Source organism: Narcine bancroftii, chromosome 10 (assembly GCF_036971445.1).
Source record: "Narcine bancroftii isolate sNarBan1 chromosome 10, sNarBan1.hap1, whole genome shotgun sequence".
Classification (NCBI taxonomy): Eukaryota; Metazoa; Chordata; class Chondrichthyes; order Torpediniformes; family Narcinidae; genus Narcine; species Narcine bancroftii.
In genome coordinates, this window is record NC_091478.1 from 8,034,639 (window position 1) to 8,049,893 (window position 15,255).

Genomic DNA, 15,255 nt, shown 5'->3' on the forward strand with positions numbered 1-15,255 from the left:
CACCATAAAAACTGTGATTTGACATACTGTATGCATATTGCTTTACTGGCCGTTTTGTGGTGTGGTCTGGGGAATGATCAGCTGACCTGAAAATCCACGCACACTTTTGCTGTAGGTCGCCATATGGGCTGTACAAGGACTTTCGATGGAAATGGGCAGGAGTTTGCTCACTCGTGGCAGTTTGGTGATATTCATTTTGATGACGACGACCATTTTACTATTCCAAGCGATGGAAATGGAATTAGCTTGCTGAAAGTAAGTCCTTTCCTAGCATTCTTTGCTTCTCACTAATCTTTTCCTTTCATTGGTTTTCTTTTTTGAAAGATTTTTATTGAGTTTAACATACAAGCATAAAGAATTGACAATTACAAAATAATTAATTTGTTTACGAGTAAACACACACAACAAGAGCCAAAAATAGGAGATAAAACTACCTCAATAAATACTTATAACGTCAAAAACATTTCATTGAAAGGATCTGCGACCATGTTAAACACGTTTGTTGAAATAACAAAATGAAATTAAAAAAAAAACTCTAAAACTAAATTTAATCTATCCCCTCCCTTTAATCAAGGTTATCATATAATTAATAAATAAAAATCAATAAGGTGTAACCACTGGTGATCCCCATAGACAGTAATTGTTAATTCAACCAATTTTTAAAAATTCTACGAATGGTCCCCACAATTTCATAAATTGGAACTTTCTATCTTTAATATTATATCTAATTTTCTCTAATCACTGTGTATGAGAAGGGAATAAATCATTGTTCCATTTCGATAAAATTGCTCATTGGGCTATCAACGTGAGATGACAGGGTCGACCCTGAGATGCCGATAAGTTTATGAGCAAAAACAGAGCCAATTAACAGGGAAAGTTCTAAATTAATCATTGATAAAGTTTGGAAAATGTTTTTCCAGAATCTCTCTAAATTTGGGCATTTCCAAAACCTATGGATCAGAGAAGCTTCAAAGCTTTTACATTTCTCATATAAAGGATCAATATCTGAATAAAAATGAGATAATTTAAGTTTGGACATGAGAGTTCTGCGCAACACCTTAAATTGAAATAAGCAATGTCTTGCAGAAAATGAGGAATCATTAATCAAGCTGAGAGTAGAGTGCCAATCTTCATCTGAAAATGTTAAGTTCAAACCTCGTTCCCAATCACTCTTGATCCCAGCCATGGGAACTGAATTTGCATTCAATAACTTATTATAAATACAAGATGTTGATCCACCATGAAAACAAAACTGTAAATTAAAAAGTAGATCCAGAATATTAGTGTTGGAAATTTGCGGAAAATCTGAAAGCTTAGACAGAACATAATGTCTAATTGGTAAATATCTAAAAATAAGTCTGTTGGAAAGATTAAATTTAGCTGATAATTGATTGAAAGAGGCAAAATCTTGAATAAAGTGATCATTAAAACTTCGAATACCTATTTTTTTTGAATAAATTTAAAACCATGATACACAAAATTAATGAACTTAATACAAATTATAAAATACTAATAAGTATACATGGCATATAAACTATGCTATTCCTTGAAACCTACATCCAATGACGGTTGAAAAAGATGGTAATCTATTATAGGACAAACCAGTGAAACACCATTAAGCCCGAAGAATTTCCTAAATTGGTCCCAAATTCTCAACCTATGTTCAATTTGGAAAAGGAAAAGAGCAAAAAGGAACCTAAAATTGCCAACATAGAAGTTTTTTTTTTAAAGAGAACTAAGTCCATTTCTGGTTTTTTGAAATATGAAATTGTTTTCAAAATACTATTTTTGAAGATGATTGTATTAGAACAGCTCATGTGATCCATGAATTCTATATATTCCTCTCTCTCCTCCTCCACAATGAACCAATTGTGTGAAGCACGGTACTTTGGCAGAATCAATCAAAATAGGTGGGATTGTTGGAAGTTGCAGTTATTTGACACTTAAAAAAGTGGGTGCTAAATATGCAGCATGGACAATTATACTCTAACACACTGTCAGGAGAAGCAATTTTTACAGCCTTCATGGTGTATAGGAATATACAAAAATGCAGGGAACATATTTAGAATGTTGCAAAAATGATAAAGGTATTATTAATTCATGGAAATTAATAACTGCTTTGTAACTAATTTTGTGAGCATACATTGACACATTGGACAACAATCTAGGTGTGTAATCAGAGAAATTAAGCAAACGAGGTCAGCAATGGATGTTTAACATGGAATGATAAAAAGAGGTGTATATTTAACAGAATTGGATAATCTTTAATGGAAAGGATAAATGAACTTGGACATTAATTATATGGTCTAAGGATCAGAGGTATTAGGACATGGATGTGAGGAGTTCTGTGCAGAGCTCCAACAATTAAAAGAAAACAAATGACCAAATTATTTGGCTAATTTCAAAAATGTGAAAGAAAATGGTCTAATTATTGCCTTGTGTTTTACTCAGTTTATGTTCAAGGTAGGGACACATGTCTAATGATGAAGGGGTGATGAGGATATAGGTTTTTGCTCAAAGTTCCCAGGATCTGGATCAATACCTGGAAAGGTGCAGAAATAGATTTCATAAATAAGTTTAAGTGGAACCTTCCTCGGGCTAAGGAACTCGTGGGATTATCAACACAATGCAGGGGTGTCAGGAACGTACGGCCAAATTTAGTTTACATTTGAGGCAGTCCATAAATGGCAGTAGGATGAAAGGTTTCTCCCTTACTCCAGGATAGTAAAGCTAATTATACTATCAAGAACTTTCCTGATTGTGTACTGGACTGACTGCTGCACCCATTCACACATTTTGACTGGGCTTCATGAATAAAAACAGCCCTGAAGGCAATAATATACGTTATTTTAATTTGATATGAAAGTGTCTTGCCTTATTTACAAGTACAACGTACAGATGCACCATAATTCTTGCTTGTTGAAGCCACACATGCACAAGGTACACCCACAAATCCAAGAGACAGAATAAATAATAAACACAAAAGGAGAGATAAATAAATATTCACAGTTGCAGTTAGTGCAAAAGAAAGATGTGATATTTTAGACAGACCTTTTTGATGGTTCTGGAGTAGATTATGCTTTGGGTAGTACGGGGAGGTTCATTAGCTTGACAGCTGTCAGAAAACTATTGTGGAACCCAAAGGTACCAGGCTTCAAACTTCTGACGGCAAGTAGATCATGGGTGACAGGGTCCTTTTTGATACTTTCTTGAGGCAGCACTTCCCATCAACATCAGTGCTCCTGATGGACATGGCTAGATTTGCCAATTTATGAATTCATCCAGGAATGCAATAACGAAGCTCCAGTGGATAAAAAAAAGTAGCTTTTCAATTAATCTAATTTGTAAAACCTTGCTATCTGTCCAATGCAGGTGGCTGTCCATGAAATCGGTCATGTATTAGGTTTGCCTCATAGCTACAGGACTGGCTCAGTAATGCAACCCAGCTACATTCCACAAGAATCAACATTTGAACTGGACTGGCTTGATAGAAAAGACATTCAGCAACTCTATGGTGAGCACTTGTATTCAAATTTAAATTCTTGCAAAAGTTGGTGCTGTAACAAATTTTAACATTGAAGATATTTTGTTATCTTTTGATGCAAGAAGCAAATGATCAATTGTATAATAGGCAGTACTAGATATCTGGAGCCTCTTTCACGCTTGCCAGTGATCCCAGGAATCAAACGCCAATTGGCCTTTAAAGTGTGAAAGCATAATCCGCTCAATGCCGGCGTCAGATAATGTCATCTCACGCCGGGGATTTCCGGCCTCAACCTCTCGTACAATCTCCGGCATCTGCAGACGCCAGCATTAAGATCAGGCAAATGTGAAACTGGCATTCACTTCTCTCTTTTGCATGACTTGTCAAGCAGGCACTTCTGAATAAAGGTAGAACAGACCAAATGCCGGGGTAGACCCTTGCAAGTGTGAAAGTGTTCAGTGTCCCAGTTAGGAGTGGTCTAGCGTGAAAGGGCAAACCCCCATTCCTATCTCAGGACACTGAATGGCCGATTTAGTGGGACGCGTGTGAAAGGGACTTGGGTTTGCTTTTAACAGAGCTTAGCCAAACATGAAATAGCTATTTCTGTCTCTCCACTGTCTGGTCAGGAAAACGCAAAACTTAGGAAAATGATTTTAGTATGTATAGAAATGTATGTCTACATTGGTACCAAATAAATAAGAGAAGATCTGATTCAAGTTCTAGTCTTGGGGGCATTGAGCAAACATGAAAACAACGTGCATTGTTGCTTCTTGGATTGGAACAAAGACTCAACATTCTGCTAAATTTCATTTGCATCCTGGCTGGATGGAACTTTTCATTGACAAGGTGAGATCAGATAGGTCAGATTTGTTTTCTTTGGAAGAGGAGACAGGGACCTGATGAAGGTATAAAGATTGAAGGACATGCCAAACTTCTTTTGCCTTTGAAATGCATTCTTGACTGTTGTGTCAATGTGGTTGGTCCAGAACTGTACTGGAAATGTTTGCCCCAAAGAACTTGAAGTTATCCGTATAACTTCAGGACTCGACCCCCCACACCTCCCCCCTTCCACCCTACCCCACAACTACACTGAATTCTATGAAAAGCTCTGTTGTTTTACAGGGTTAGAGAGAGTTTATCTTGCCATGCCACAAGACTTCTAATCTCCTTCCTGTATTATTATTTAATATTCTGCCTGTGACTGTGATGTTGTCACCAAACTTAAAGATGGAGTTGGAATGGCATTTTGCTGTCCAGTCGTCAGTCCAGAGGGAGTTTAGTGGTGGACTGCGTATACATCGTTGGAGTGCCAGTGGTTTGTGATTTGTTACCCATCTTTACTGAATGTGGTTCATTGGGCAGAAGTCAAGGATGTGGTTGCAAAGGAAGTGCAAAGGCTAAAATGCCAAAGTTTGCAGGCAAGTTTTCTGGGGTCTATGATACTGAAGCTCGAAATATAGCCAATGACTGTAGTTGGACATGGATGCGATGGGTGCCCAGGGCTGAGTGGAGGGTCAGGGAGCAAGTTTGGGCAGCAAGCAAATTGACATGGGTTAAGGCTGGCAGGTAAGCTGGAGATGATGTATGATGCAGTATCACTTCATGATGGTGGGATGTCAGAGCCACAAACCAATAGTTATTTAAGCTTGTTACTATACTTTTTTGTTTAAATCATTTTTTAAATTAAATGAGATTCAACCTTATTGTCATTGTGCCAAGTACAGATACAAAACCAATGAAATGTAAGTAACATCTAACCAGAATAGTGCTATTTACAAGTAACAGTGAATAAAAGCAAGCATTCCAGCAAACAAACAAGGATAAAAGTACTGACAGTACAACATGGGTGCAATACTGCTCAGCGCTGTGTGATTACAAGGTTCAGCAGGGTCACAGCCTCAGGAAAGAAGCTCTTCCTGAGCCTGCTGGTTCGGGACTAGAGGCTCCTGTAGAGCCTACCAGATGGAAGGAGAGTTTAAAAACTCTGTTAGGGTCGGATGCTTCCTTGATAATGGTTTTTGCCCTGCCCTGGCAGAATTAGTGAGACATGTCCTCCATGGTGGCCAATTGGGTGCCGATAACCCACTGGGCAGTTTCACCACCCAGTGGAGCACTTTACGGTCCGATACGGGACAGTTGCCACAACACACTGAGATGCCATAGGTGAGTATGTTCTCAATGGTACAGCAGTAAAAATCCTTCAGTATCCTGGAAAAGAGGGGACCTTTCTTGAGGCTCCGCAGGAAATAAAGGTGGTGGTGTGCCTTTTTAATCAGGATGGAGGAGTTCAGGGGCCAGGTGACATCATTGGAAATGTGGAATTTGGAACTTGATACCCATTCCACTACAGCTCCATTGGTGTAGATGGAGATATTAGTGTGGCTCCCAGCGTGCCTGAAGTCCACAATGATCTCCTTGGTCTTCTGGATTGTAATGGCACTCATCTGCATCTTTTCCTCTGACAGCTTATTCCCAGACATGCACCATACTCCATATGGAAAAAGTTGCCCTTTAAATTTCAGAACGAATTTCAGATTTGTCAGAGTTACCACTTTATGCAAAAATAAACTGTACTCAATGAACACCCATAAATAAAGAAAGAAACATGAACAAAATGACTATACGGTAGAGAGGGGAAAAAAATAATTAATTAATTTTCTGTTCATTGCTGTGCTGTTCCTGTGGGTGAATGGGCATCACGTGTTTAACCCTTGCATTCCCTTTTGGGAGTTCAGAATGTTTAGAGGTGATTTACTTGGACTCATTGTGCAGTTGTGTATTATTCCAGGTTAGTCTTTGTGTGTCCTTTTGTGAATTCCCCTGTGTGTAAAGGAAGACCACTGTTTGTTGATGACACATGTTCAGCCTTGATTCTCTTTGAATTTATTCTGAACACAACAGTTCTCAACAACAATCTATCAGGGACTCGCTTAAGGAGTCTTACTACTTGCATTTTTTTCCCTCTCTGTATCGCACGGTCATTTTGTTTGTTTCTTTATTTGTTTACGGGTGTTCATTGAGTACAGTTTATATAACTCACTACCTTGGCATCGTCGGCATATTTGTAGATGGTGTTGTTTATGTACCAAGCCATATGGTCATAAGAGTATAGCAAGAAGAGCAGGGGGTTAAGAATGCAGTCCTGTAGTGCTCTAGTGATGAGGAGATGTGCTTACCAATCTTCACTAATTTTGGTCTGGAGCTGAGGAAATCCAGGATCCAATTACACAGTGGGGTGTTGAGTCCCAGTCTTGGAGTTTCTTGATCAATTTTGAGGGGTTGATGGTGTTCAATGCCGATTTGTAGTCGAAAAAGAACATCCTGATAAATGTACCTTTGCTGTCCAGGTTTTCCAGGGCTTTGCGTAGAACCAGTGAGATGGCTTCCACCATAGACCTATGAAAGGTGAATTGGAATGGTTAGAAAGGAGCTGATATGCTTCAACACTAGCCTTTCAAGACACTTTATTGATATGAGTACTGCTAGTGAGTAGTCATTTAAGCAAGTTACCACATTCTTTATGGGCACCGGTATAGGTGGATGTACCAAACCCTGCTCGAGTGAGGTGTTGAAATCTTCCCCTCTCACCTTAAACCTATTTCTTCTCACTTTAGATGCCCATAATCTGGGGAAAAGACTATGACTGATCATCTTGTTTGTGGCCTCATGATTTTGCACATGTCTGAGGCTATCCCTCAGCCCCCAACAGTCCAGGGAAAAAAAGTTCTAACTGTCCATCCTCTCAAGGTCTGAAGTTCCAGTAACATCTTGCAAATCTTTTCTACATCCTTTCCACTTCAATGACCTCCTTCCTTTAAGGTAGAGAAGCAACTGTACACAGTATTCTCAATGTAGACTTACCAACATCCCATATATGCCCCAATGCCATGAACATTGAAGGCACGTGTGTTAAACACCTTCTTCCCAACTCTATCTTTTTCAGGTAATGATAAACCTGTAAGTAGCCTTGAATACAATGAATGGTATGTTTCAGGAACATATGAAAGAGGAGCAGGAGTAGGTCATCTAGTCTGTCAAGTCTGCTCTGTTTTGAGCAATGGAGAGACCTGTGCAATGATCTCTGAAAGCATTTGTGCAGGATTTAAGATAATTAAGGTGGCAACTTCTTCATTATCTGGAGTACAGAATACATGACCAGAAAACTTGTGGCACAGAAGAACATGGATCAAGAGCACTGGAATTAGTACATGAAGAGGAGCTGCAAATGACAGCAAAAAGTGAGGGGGAGAGATGAGGGAAAAATTGAAAGGAACTAGAGTAGGGATGAGGGATGCCTTGAGGAATTGGAGAAGTTTCTCATTTACCTGCACACCTCCCAGTGCGATACTGCTGAATCAAGACCTTGCTGTTCTGACAGTACCCCTCATCTACCATCCCTTGGACCATACAGTGAAATATTAGGGGGGGTGGGAAGTCAAATACTTTACTGATGTGGAAAACGTACCACTTCACAAAGACTATATCCAACCAAATATGCTGGGTCAAATTTGACCAATGGTACAATGTAATAGTCAAGTTGTACAACCATAATTTCTTGTGGGTTACATTGATTTTGAATAGAATAGCACTAAAAATCATTATCCCACACATCCTTTAATTTTTTGCATGATTTCCAAATATATATTACTTGGGTAAATATAACCATTACTTAGCATATATAGCTTTGATATAGTCTCGAGAAATGTGTGAGATCTTGAATTTTCTTCTCAAAGCATTCTCTATGCTTTCTAGTCTAAAGCAAACTTTCATCTTTTAATGTCAAAAATCCAAATTTTGATTAACAGGTAACCTGGAATTGGAGATATAAAAGATCCAGGATACAATGTCTAAAAAAAAAAGCTATTTTACATGATACTGCAAAAAAACATCGCTGCTTGTCATCATTACACTTAATGGCTGATAGTTGATTAAATTATTCAAGTAAATATGGCAATAGATTTAGATCTCATTTCTTTTGAAAATCTTTTGATTTTTACAGACTCGTGCTTTATGAACAATATAGATCAATCTTCCCCTTTTACAGAAAACTTTGTATCATCTTCTCCACCCTTCCCTCCCCCACCCAAGCCTAAATTAATTACTGAAAATAACAATACAAATACATTAAAACAACAAAACAAAAAAGAGAAAAAAGATTGGAGTGGGGAGGTGCCAACCGGACCTCAGTCATTTCCTCAGTCTTGGCATTCCAGGACTGGTGCGAGCCACTGTCTCTTTTAAAGTCATCGGGAAGGTTAATCACACCCACGTTCCATTGTACCACAAGTACAATTGCCACATCTCAGCGAACGTGTCATACTTCCTCCTCAGATTATAGGTAATTTTGTCTAGGGGAAGGAATACAGCTCTGCAACTCTGTGTTCCATTGTGTGGTTCTCAGCTGGGAGTCAGGTTTCCAGGTAACCACTATACATGTCCTGGTCACCACCAAGGCAACTTGAATTGAATTTGGTATTTGAACAGTCTCAGACTCGCATCCATAATGTACCCCAACAGGAACAACGCTGGGTACTGTGGATTTCACTACCCCCACCCCCCGTCATTTTCTTCAGAATGTCCCCTAGTTCTACCCAAAAGGGTTTCACCTTGGTATTTAGCCAGGTTGAATGTACAAAGGTTCCTGTCTCCACACCACATCTAAAGCACAATTCTGAAATCTCTGACTTTATGCAATTTTTGCGACGTGAGGTATAGCTGATGTAGAAATTAAATTGCACCAGCCTATATCTAGCATTAATGACTGCTGTCATGCCGTCCTGACAACAAGTTGGACCAGCATCGCTGCTGGATTATTATTCCTAAATCTGACTCCAATCTTTACCTTGATTTATGAAGGCCCAGTTTTGGAACAGGAGATATGTAGCCAAAATGAATCTACATGTGATCCCTTTTCCAATTAGAGCCTCCATGTCTCTACACGGCAGCAGGAATGTAGACGATCCTATCTGGCTCTCAAAAAAATCTTAATTGAAGATGGCAAAAGAAGGTCCTATTTGACAGATCAAAAATGTTTTAAATTACTCTTAATGACGAGAGCTTCCCCCTCTCATAACAGTCCTCGATAGACAGGATCCCTTTCTGGCTCCAGAATCTTGTTATCCATGGTCATAAGTATCAATTTATTCGGGATTAGGGGTGTTTTGGAGACAACCCCACTTTTAACCCAATAATCTGGTTTATCTTTTGCCACATTTGAACTATCTTTTATTCTTTTTAGGTATATGTGAAAGTCCTTTTGACACAATATTTGACTGGATTCACAAGGACAAAAATCAATATGGGGAACTGATGATTCAGTTTAACACCTATTTCTTCAGAAATGAATTGTACTGGCTTTATGAAAATCGTAATAATCGAACACGCTATGGAGATCCCATTACAATCTCAATTGGATGGCAAGGACTCCCAAGTAATGGAATTGATGCTATTGTGCACATATGGACATGGACAAGAGATGCCATCTATTTCTTCAAAGGTGATTTAATAATTAATAAATTTTAAAACAGTTAAAGCATGTAATGTTATTTTCAATGTGAATTTGTGCTCCTATGCAGGTATGCAGTATTGGAGATATGATAATGAAAATGATCAAACGTACACGATGGACACAGAGGGAAACAGATACCCTATGTTAATTTCTGAAGGTTTTCCAGGTGTTAAGAGTCCAGTTGATGCAGCTTTTTATGATAGGAGAGACCAACATATATATTTCTTCAAAGGTTCAAATGTAAGTTTTTTTTTGCGCTGGATGTAACAGATGCAAAGTATTTTCACTCAAAATATGTAACAGAAAACTTCTGCAAGAAGTATCAGATACAAATGGGTAAAATTCCCCATCAGCTGCTGTGGAAACTTTCAGAGACAACTTGGGACAAAATGAATCCGCATTTATGAAAGTATGAGCTGTTATATTGCAGTTGATAATGGAATTAAGGCAAACTACGTTTGACTGACTTGATCAAGGATAAAGCAATTTAGCCAATTATTAATTATCAAAGAGATCAACTATCCAATTGATGCTTGAATTTTTTTTCTGGCTTCTTTCACTTTGATTTTTTTTGTTTCTATACTCACTTTACCGAAGACTAATAACAAGTGAAATTTTAAAAAATGTCAGTAAGGTGCATCAAATTTTGGTCTGAGAAGCTGATATTAAGAAAATGATAGGTTTCTTTTGCAAGCTACATGGTTCAATTCTTGAGATTTTAAAATCAACTTACTGATTTTTGAGAAATCTATTTATCATTCATGGCTACAGTGATGACCTTAACTTTAACTGGTTTTAAAATATGACAACTTTATTTCAGAACACTATAATGCTAGGTGTGGGAAAGATGTCCAGTGTTTTGTGAAATACCTGCAAAAGGCTTAAGTGGAAGCCCATGTCAGGAATGACACAAGCTTCTATATACTGTTTCTTTTTGTATAAATCCAAGTATTACTATAGAGACACCTTATTTAAAAGGTAAATGATCACTTCATGTGTTATAACTGTGTTTGTTAACTATTTTCATTTACTTTATAGGTGACTGCTTTCAATGTGAATACCAATCAGGTAAATGGATATCCAAAAAGAATCATAGATGTATTTCCACCAGTAATGCTGAATGATCATCCCCTCTCAAATCTAAATGCTGTATACTATTCCTATCACTACCAATCAATTTTTTTCTTCAAAGGCAATTTCTTTTGGAAAGTAGTTGATGATTGGGATAAAAAGAAGAACCCAATATTGCCAATGAATGGATTATTGCCCAAAAGAAATATATCAGAACAATGGTTTGATATTTGCAATGTTCACTATTCCATGCTGAACTAACTGCTGAATTTGGAACAAAGGACTTGATAACAAATTGGAAACTTTTAAGTCCAAATTGAGAGGAACTCTCGGGCAAGTGATACCCTTCCCTCTCTTTTTTATTTTTTTTAAATTTTTCACACTAAGAACCATATTTTGTCTTATCAGCTGTGCTAAAGGTTCAATCATTAATGCAAACAAACCTGGTGATAAAGGACAACCTTGATGAGTTGATCGAGTTAACTTAAAGGGTTCCAAAATCAAACCATTCATCAATACTCTAGCTACTGGTTTACTATATAGAGCCAGAATCCAACCAATAAAGAAAGGACCAAACTTAAATTTCTCCAAAACTTAAAAAAAAAATTCCATTCAACTCTATCAAATACTTTTTCTGCATCTAGAGATATCACCATCGGGTGATTGAAGATTGTCAAAATCTATTAATCAAACTAATCACGCACAAAAATAATATCTGAAGGATATCTATTCTTTATAAAACCTGTTTGACACATGAATCAACTTCAGTAAAAATTTAGCAAATCTATTCGCTAATATTTTAGCTATTATTTTATAATCTACATTTAACAACGAAATTGGTCTATATGAAGATACTTTTTTTGGGATTACTGTAATTAAAGCACTAGAACAGGACTTGGGTAATTCATAATGTTCTCCAACTTGACATAATACATCCCCAAACACTGTAGATAAATCATCATAAAAAATTTTATAAAATTCAACTGAAAATCCATCATCACGGTTCAGCATTTCCAGCATAGCCATTTTAATTTCCAAATCAGTAAATGGTTCTTCTAACTCCTGTATATCTGCATCCTTTAATATCGGTAAATTCAACTGTGATTTTAAAAAAAATCAATCGATCCAGTTTCTTGTTTTCCTTCAGATGTATATAACTTTTTATAAAATGAACAAAATTCATCATTAATCTCATGAGGTTTATAAGTAATAAGAGAATTCCAAATAACAGCATTAATAGTCCTCAATCTATTCTTTCTTTAATTGCCACGCCAATACCTTAAGTGCTTTCTCTCCCCATTCATAATACCGTTGTTTAGTCCTATTAATCACACATTCAAATTGATAAGATTGCAAAGTATTATATGACAATTTCAACCTAGATAATTCCATTTTCTGATCTTCTGTAGCATCTTTCTGGAATTCCTTTTCTAACTCATCAATTTGTTTCTCTAATTCAAGACTGATATAATCAATTCTTTTTTTATTTTAGAAGTGTAACTAACTATTTGTCCTCTCAAATAGGCTTTCATAGCATCCCATAATACAAACTTGCTTTGAACAGAATTAATTTGTTTTTTCAAAAAATCAATAAATTCCATATTTTTTAACATTGTATTAAACCTCCAACGATAGGCCACTTGAATTTTCTCAGAAGTTGCATATGTAAAATATAACAAAGAATGATCTGAAATCACCCTACTTTTATATTCCGCTTGTTGTATTTTCCCTTGTAAGTGTGCCGATACTTAAAAAGTCAATCCTTGAAAATGATTCATGTCTAGATGAATAAAAGGAGAAATCTTGAACCATATTGACCAAAATACACAAACATTTCCCTCTTGAATATAGTGTCATTTTCTCCCCTTTTCCCCCCTCTTCCCTCCCTCCTTCCCACCCCCCTCCCTACCCACTAAATGTTCCACATATATGATACCTTAAACCCATTAAACAATGACATCACACAATGAAAATAAACAAGAAAATTGTGGGATCTACTTTTACACACTGGGTCAGTTCATTTCGTCTTCTTCTCATTCTGTCATTTTAGGGGGTGGAGGTTCGCAGTAGGATTTCTCTGTTGTGTTCCATGTACGGTTCCCAAATTTGTTTGAATACTGTGTTATTTCTTAAATTGTTATTTTTTCCAATGGAATACTTCTATTCCTTTCTATGTACCATTGCTGTACTCTCAGGCTATCTTCTGATTTCAAGGTTGACATAATATATTTTTTTGCTACAGCTAAGGCTATCATAATAAATCTTTTTTGTGCTCCATCCAAATCGAGTCCAAGTTCTTTACTTATATTACTTAAAGAAAGATCTCTGGATTTTTTGGTATGTTGCTTTTTGTGATTTTTATTTAATACCTGATTTAGATCTTCCCAAAACTTTTCCACTTTCTCACATGCCCAAATTGCATGTACTCTTGTTCCTGTTTCCTCCTTACAGCGAAAACATCTGATACTGTTGGATCCCATTTATTTAACTTTTGGGGCATGATATATAGCCTGTGTAACCAATTATATTGTATCATGTGTAACCTCATGTTTATTATATTTCTCATAGTTCTGGAGCATAGCTTTTCCCATGTTTCATTCTTTATCTTTGTTTAGATCTTGTTCCCACTTTTGTTTTGGTTTACCGCTTATTTCTTCATTCTTTCTCTTGCAGTTTGATGTACATGTTTGTTATAAATATTTTAATAATCATTGTGTCTGTAATCACATATTCAAAACTGCTTCCTTCTGGTAACCTCAGCCTGCTTCCCAATTTGTCCTTCAAGTAGGTTTTCAGTTGGTGGTATGCAAACATTGTACCGTGAGTTATACCATATTTGCACTTCATTTGTTCAAAATAAATTATTTCCCAAAAAATAATTTTATATTCTTTTAATCCCTTTTCTCTCAAGGAAAGGTTATCTATTGTGAAAGGGATTAGTTGATGTTGCGTCAATATTAATTTTGGTAGTTGGTAATTTGTTTTTTCCTTTCTACGTGAATCTTCTTCCAAATGTTGAGCAGCTAATGAATTCCTATGTTGCACCAGCTTTTCACCTCACTTATATAGTATATGTTCAGGTACCTTCTCCCCTATTTTATCTAGCTCTAATCTGGTCCAATCTGGTTTTTCCCTAGTTTGATTAAAAAAAAATCTGATAGGTATCTTAATTGTGCTGGTCTATAATAATTCTTAAAGTTTGGTAGCTGTAAGCCCCCTTGTTTGTAACATTCTGTTAATTTATCTAGCGCTATCCTCGGTTTCCCCTCTTTCCATAAGAATTTCCTTATTATTTTCTTTAGCTCATTGAAGAATTACTCTGTTAAGTGAATTGATAATGATTGAAATAGGTATTGTATCCTTGGGAAGATATTCATTTTAATGCAAATTACCCTTCCTATCAGTGTTGGTGGTAAATCTTTCCAATATTCTAAGTCATCTTGTAATTTCTTCATTAATGGCTGATAATTTAATTTGTATAGATGGTCTAGATTATTATCTAGTTGAATACCTAGGTATCGGATTGCTTGTGTTTGCCATTTAAATAGTGATTCTTTCTTAAACTTTGTGAAATCCGCATTATTCATTGGCATCGCTTCACTTTTATTTGTGTTGATCTTGTACCCCAATACTTCTCCATATTTCTTCAATTTCTTATGTAATTCTTTTATTGATAATTCTGGTTCTGTTAAGTATACTATGACATCATCTGCAAATAGACTGATTTTATATTCCTTCTCTTTTATTTTTATCCCTTTTATTTTCTGTTCTTATCCATTTACTGTCACCTTTGCCAGTGGTCCCTTATAATGCTTTAATCCAATTAATATATTTCTCTGGTAGGTTGAATCTCTGTAGTACTTCGAATAAATAATTCCATTCTACTCTGTCAAAGGCTTTCTCTGCATCTAAGGCAACTGCCACTGATGGCGTCTTGTTTCCTTGTACTGCATGGATTAAGTTAATGAACTTGGATATTGTCCATTGTTTATCTTTTAATAAATCCAGTTTGATCTAGTTTTACTATTTTTAGTACAGTCGGCTAATCTGTTTGCTAAGAGTTTACTCAACTCAGATTATAAGATAATAGCTAGAGATATTGGTCTGTACGATGCTGATACTCCAAATATACGATGCTGGTGTAAGTGGATCTTTTTCCGTCTTTGGTATTACTGTAATTATTGTTGTTTTG

At 36.5% G+C, this 15,255-nt stretch overlaps 2 protein-coding genes across 5 annotated transcripts in view; one reads left to right on the forward strand and one right to left on the reverse strand.

The window, feature by feature from the left end:
- The window catches only part of edrf1 (erythroid differentiation regulatory factor 1), a 99,149-nt gene that overhangs the window by 20,554 nt on the left and 63,340 nt on the right, over positions 1 to 15,255 (reverse strand). For 2 of the 3 annotated variants that reach the window (XM_069899698.1, XM_069899696.1), the window contains one exon: positions 6,661 to 6,880. In XM_069899698.1, coding sequence (XP_069755799.1) covers positions 6,670 to 6,880 — 211 coding nt within the window. In that variant the 3' untranslated portion in view covers positions 6,661 to 6,669. Of the gene's footprint in view, positions 1 to 6,660; positions 6,881 to 12,765; positions 12,844 to 15,255 lie in introns of those variants that run through there. The other variant, XM_069899699.1, reaches the window with a different exon arrangement.
- mmp21 (matrix metallopeptidase 21) overlaps positions 1 to 15,255 on the forward strand; it is a 38,627-nt gene that overhangs the window by 4,199 nt on the left and 19,173 nt on the right. Inside the window, exons 3-7 of one of the 2 annotated variants that reach the window (XM_069899705.1) lie at positions 116 to 255; positions 3,373 to 3,514; positions 9,723 to 9,980; positions 10,060 to 10,232; positions 11,031 to 11,060. In XM_069899705.1, the coding sequence (XP_069755806.1) occupies positions 116 to 255; positions 3,373 to 3,514; positions 9,723 to 9,980; positions 10,060 to 10,232; positions 11,031 to 11,060 (743 nt within the window). Of the gene's footprint in view, positions 1 to 115; positions 256 to 3,372; positions 3,515 to 9,722; positions 9,981 to 10,059; positions 10,233 to 11,030; positions 11,675 to 15,255 lie in introns of those variants that run through there. The other variant, XM_069899703.1, reaches the window with a different exon arrangement.